This window comes from Colobus angolensis, unplaced genomic scaffold (assembly GCF_000951035.1).
Source record: "Colobus angolensis palliatus isolate OR3802 unplaced genomic scaffold, Cang.pa_1.0 Scaffold83, whole genome shotgun sequence".
NCBI lineage: Eukaryota > Metazoa > Chordata > Mammalia > Primates > Cercopithecidae > Colobus > Colobus angolensis.
This window is the reverse complement of record NW_012122154.1, coordinates 2260990-2266509: the sequence shown is the minus strand read 5'-3', so window position 1 is coordinate 2266509 and position 5520 is coordinate 2260990. Positions and strand designations below refer to the sequence as shown.

The following is a 5520-nucleotide window of genomic DNA, read 5'->3' as shown; positions in this document are numbered from 1 at the left end:
ACAGACTGGCAGCACTGGGGCCTGCAGCAGCTGGACACACAGCAGCTGGGGCGGCAGCAGGTGGTCCTGCAGCAGGTGGTCTGGCAGCAGCTGGGATGGCAGCAGTTCTCTAGGCCACAGCCCTGGTCAGAGCACACAGAGCCACAACAGGAGTTGACCATGGTGTCAGAGGGTGGAGGTTCTGGGTGGGTTTCCAGAAAGGAGGGTTTGGAAGGTTTGGAAGTCTCCTTGCCCCAGATCCTCTTTTATACCCTGCTAAGGCCTGATGTCATCAGCTCCAGCACTCTTTCCTTGTTGTTGTTTGTCCTGATAAGCAGGCAATTATCAAATTAGGCAAGTTTGTTTTTCTGCTTAAATTAGTCAACATGGAGGAAAGCATTATTTCCTTCCCCTGGTGTGTTAGGATTCCTCAGGTCAGCTCTTCTTGAACAACCTCTTGCGTGCCTCTTGCTGTAGCTTCCTCCTTGAGCTGCCATGTGACATCTGCCTGTAGGTACCATATGCTGCAGCCTCATTTTCCTGAATACATTATGTCTGACCTTGGGTGATTTTAATTCTTTTAGGCCCATAATTTTCTTTTGGTGATTCAGGAGGAAAAAGCTGTGCTTTAATCTCATGGCATGTTTGTTATGGATCAAGTGGGCAATGAAGTTTTGAATGCGAATCAGGTGACCAGAGTCATGAAAACACAAATACCATTAGGATACATTCCTTGCCACCTTCCCTACAATGAATCATGACCCATTTTCTAGACGTTCTGATGGGGAAAGCAGAATTGTTTTAAGGTGGACATCTAAGTCATGAATTATTGATGCTTCTTTTTCTTGAGAAACAACACTCCAAAACTCAGTTTCAGGGCCTTTAGCGGAAATTGGCTACAGAGATCAGTTATACTAAAAGGTTCAGGTCCCTCCACTCTCTGCTCTGAGGGGCTGATTTTCCTTCTGACTTTTCCTTCCTGTCTCTCTGGCTTTAACAGTCACATTGAGTCATCTCCTTTATTTCTAAGGTTGACTTGCCAACCTAAGGTAAAGGACCTAGTATCCTTGCTATATCTATATACACACATATATTTATATATTATATATAAATAAATACACATACCTACACACACATACACACACATATATAAACATATATATGTATATATATATACACGTACACATTATGTCTGACCTTGGGTGATTTTAATTATTCTAGGCCCATAATTTTCTTTCGATGTGTGTGTGTATATATATATATATATACACACACACATCCATCAGTATATATACATACACACAGGCTTGGGAGAACATATATATTCCCCCAAAGGACCTTAGGAATATATATGCATGTGTATATATAGTACTTTATATATAGGTAATATAGGAATATATATATTTATATATTTATGAATATATAATGCATATTCCTCATATGTTTGTATTTAGTAATATATAAATATATATAATATATACAATAACATATTTAGGAGTATATATTATATATATATATTTATTTACCTTTATCTCCTAAGGCCCTTTGCCTTAGGAATATTATACACACACACACACACTCCCCCAGACCTGGGTGTTAAGGAAACCCAAGGAAGAAGGCAGAAACTCCCTGTCTTTGTGCCACATTCTTCTGATTACATGTCACCCTCCACTTGAGCATGCTCTTGGTTAGCAATTTCTGTCTGGACTGGTCTCTCCGAGGACACTATGGACACCTCAACTCTGCTGAGGGTCTTTCCACAAAACATGCTCATCAAAATATTTGGGGGCCATGAAGGTAAGAAAAAGTGAATATACCAAATGGCAGAACCATGGTTCCAAAACAACAGAAATACTCTCACAAGGAATCAAACCTAACAAGATGAAGTATCAGAACCAATTATAGATCAAAAGAGTGATTATTAATGCCACATGGCAAACGAGATTCGGGAGGAGCGAATACATCTAAATTTATTGGGAGTATTTATTTAACTACACACACACCCTAATGTTTTGTCCACTCTTAGCACCCTTTCACTAGATAAAATATTACAGGTTGAGGATATCTTATGTGAAAATCGGAAATCTGAAATGCTCCAAAACCCAAAACTTTTTGAGTACCTATATGATGCTCAAAGAAAATGCCCAATAGAACATTTAGGATTTCAGGGTTTTGCATTAAGGATGCTCAACAAGTATAATGCAAATATTCCATCTCTGAAAACTTGAAATTTGAAACACTTCTGGTGCCAAGCATTTCAGATATGGGGTACACAACCTGGATCACCTATTACTCCAGGCATGCGGTAGAAAGACAGGTTGAGAACTTCTTGTCTAGAAACAACCACTGTATGTGTATAAGAAGACCTTGAAGCAGTTTATGATGAGGACCACTTAAGTGTTTCACACTCCAGTAACCTCAGTATTAGTTCACACTTACGGCCAACCATTTACTACCACTAACGCTGTGTTAACTCCTGCATGCAAACTTGAAACATTCATGAAAGTGGGACATTTACTAATGTAGATGTGGCATTTCTAATCCTCCCAGAGAGTTCAGAACACATCTGGAAAATGCATTTCAATCCAGGCTAGAAGGATAAAGATAAATTGGGGTTTATGAAAAGCAAAGTTGCTCTGAGGGTGACGTTATGATCAGTGAGGAACAAATGAAAATGTTTTGGAAATTTAACCTAAAAAGGAGAAAACTGGAGCAAAGCAAAGGCAGTGCACCCTGAAGGGCCTCTGTATGAGAATGGACTTCCTCAAATGGCTGCCATGGGCTGTTACAGGATAGGGAAGATAGGATGTTCCTAGGGAGAAACAAAATCTGACTCACCATGAGGAAGGTGCTTTATGAAACGGGCTGCCTCTAGAGATAATCAGGGGAGGGGTTCCAGTGTGAGCTGGTGTTGCTGACTGAGCCACATGCAAGAGCCAGATGGAGGGAATTGGATGAAATTACTTTGAGCGGCCGGGCGCTGTGGCTCAAGCCTGTAATCCCAGCACTTTGGGAGGCCGAGACGGGCGGATCACGAGGTCAGTAGATCGAGACCATCCTGGCGAACACGGTGAAACCCCGTCTCTACTAAAAAATACAAAAAACTAGCCGGACATAGTGGCAGGCGCCTGTAGTCCCAGCTACTCCGGAGGCTGAGGCAGGAGAATGGCGTAAACCCGGGAGGCGGAGCTTGCAGTGAGCCGAGACCCGGCCACTGCACTCCCGCCTGGGCGACAGAGCCAGACTCCGTCTCAAAAAGAAAAAAAAAAAGAAATTACTTTGAGCTTCCCTCCCTGCATTCAGGTGCATGTAAGTCTAATAAATGGAATATGATGTTGTTATATTGTTAACCAGTTTGTACTGCTGCCCTGTTCCTGATTTCCAGGCGTACACAACCAGGATAACAATCTGGCTCCTGAGTGCGCCCCTGCTTCAGCACCGGCTGGTATTCTGAGCCTGCACTGGCTCTGATGTACCCAGACACAGCATCGTATTGAGGTCCTGAGCCTTTTTCCTCAGTCAGAGTGAACAGAAGCAGGTTCCAAGCTGTTACGGGGTTAAAATCCTGGTGAGCCCCTTTATGATATACGAGAACAACTCTAAGATTTCCTCGAGACCTTGAATTACGGGAAAAGAATCATACCCTTGAGGAACCCTGATGACAGGAGCCTACTGATGACTCCGTGGAGATCACTTTTATTTACATTAACTGAGTTTTTTTCTTTGTAAGGTGAGTGTGTGTGTTTTACTTAATATAAGTTTGCATTATGTTTAGAAATCTCTCATGATTTCTTCTAGTACTTTAGCACTTTCGTTTTCCCCAGCTTTATTGAGTTACAGTTGGCAAATAAAATTTTACATATATCAAGTGTACAACATGATGCCTTGATATGCATATATTGTGAGCTGATTATCACAACCAAGTTAGTTAATAACCTATCACCTAACATAGTTACTATTTTCTGTGTGTGTAATGAGAACAATTAAGATCTACTTTTACAGAAAATTTCAAGTACTCAATACAGTATTATTAACTACAATCACCATGCTAGTTACTAGATCCCTAGAACTTAGAACCAATGTCAGATTTTGGGATTTGACATGTACTATGGTCCTATGAGAAGTGACCACTGAGGGAAACTGAGTGAAGGGTACAGGGAACTTTGTCTTATTCAACTTCATGTTAACCTATAGTTATTTCAAAATCTATAGTTATTTACAAAAAGTAAAAAAAAATACAACAGAGGCTAATTGGTAGTAAAAGAGAGCCTGCTTTTATTTATCAATCAGGCATCTTTATTTCATTGATATTTTATGATTATCTTCAGGTGTTTTTGAGTTATTATGGTCCTTTCTTAAGAGAAAAGTAATCCTAGGTTGACAGAGTTTAAATACCATGTCTGAGATCACAGTTGATATGCAGTACAGTCAGAATTCAGCCTCAACTCTGCATAATTCTCAGTCCACAGAATATACTCTACACTGAGCTGCTTCTGTTTAAATTAGTTTAAATCACATCATGGGAGGTAGTTTATTAAAAACAACTTTTTGTGCTGGCAGTTACATTCCACAGCTTTCATACTATATGTGTTAGGTTTAGAAATGTCTCTTAAATTCTTCTCCTGTTTCTACTGTGAGACTGAATTCTGGCTTGGATAAAATCTCATTGGAGAATGCCAATTGAATGGTTTAATTATGAGGGTATTTGGCAACATGTACTCCTGTGTTGTGCAGAAAAAGAGACAGAAATACATACCATTGTATTAATAACAAATGAAAAGAGATAAACATTTTTGGTGCTTTTGAACACTATGAAGTTTTATTGAGGAACATCAAACAATTCCACATAAAAATTGATTCGACAGAATAACATTAGAAAGAAACATCTAGAAGGGTAACATTTGAAGTTTTACGTATATTGAATTAGAATAAAGAATTCTTAAACATGTGATGTGGAATTTGCCTGTAAATTCAGATTCAATAGTAATAAAAAGCTTCTATAAAAGAGAATAAATACTAATAAAGAGACTGGGCTTTTTCAAATCAGTCCGCGCCTCTGTTTTCATGACATCAGGAAGTCCCCAAGTTCTCTGAAAAGACACTTTCTGCCTGAACTGAAGGATGGGGGAAAGAAGGTGCACAAATCCAGAGCAGGTCACTCAGCAGCAAGAACTGCCACAGCAGATGGGGCGGAAGCAGGTTGTTCTACAGCAGGTGGTCTGGCAGCAGGAAGGGCGGCAGCAGCTGGACACGCAGCAGTTGGGTCTACAGCAGCTGGAAATACAGCAGGAGGGCTGGCAGCAGGTGGGCAGGCAGCACACAGACTGATAGCACTGGGGCCTGTAGCAGCTGGAGATACAGCAGCTGGGGCGGCAGCAGGTGGTCCTGCAACAGGAAGTCTGGCAGCAACTGGGTCTGCAGCAGCTGGAGATACAGCAGGAAGGCCTGCAGCAACTGGAAATGCAGCAGCTGGGGCGGCAGCAGGTGGTCTGGCAGCACTGGGGCTTGCAGCAGCTGGAGATACAGCAGCTGGGGCGGCAG

At 41.2% G+C, this 5520-nt stretch overlaps 2 protein-coding genes across 3 annotated transcripts in view; both read right to left on the bottom strand.

Annotated features, from left to right (window-relative positions):
- LOC105503153 (keratin-associated protein 4-4-like) overlaps positions 1-161 on the bottom strand; it is a 913-nt gene extending 752 nt beyond the window's left edge. The window contains 1 exon segment of the mRNA XM_011929944.1: positions 3-161. Coding sequence (XP_011785334.1) covers positions 3-161 — 159 coding nt within the window.
- A 4615-nt stretch (positions 162-4776) lies between these two features.
- Positions 4777-5520, bottom strand: part of LOC105503065 (keratin-associated protein 4-3) — a 1002-nt gene continuing 258 nt past the window's right edge. The window contains exon 2 of one of the 2 annotated variants that reach the window (XM_011929796.1): positions 4777-5520. This exon is cut by the window's right edge and continues 36 nt beyond it. In XM_011929796.1, the coding sequence (XP_011785186.1) occupies positions 5139-5520 (382 nt within the window). In that variant the 3' untranslated portion in view covers positions 4777-5138. The other variant, XM_011929797.1, reaches the window with a different exon arrangement.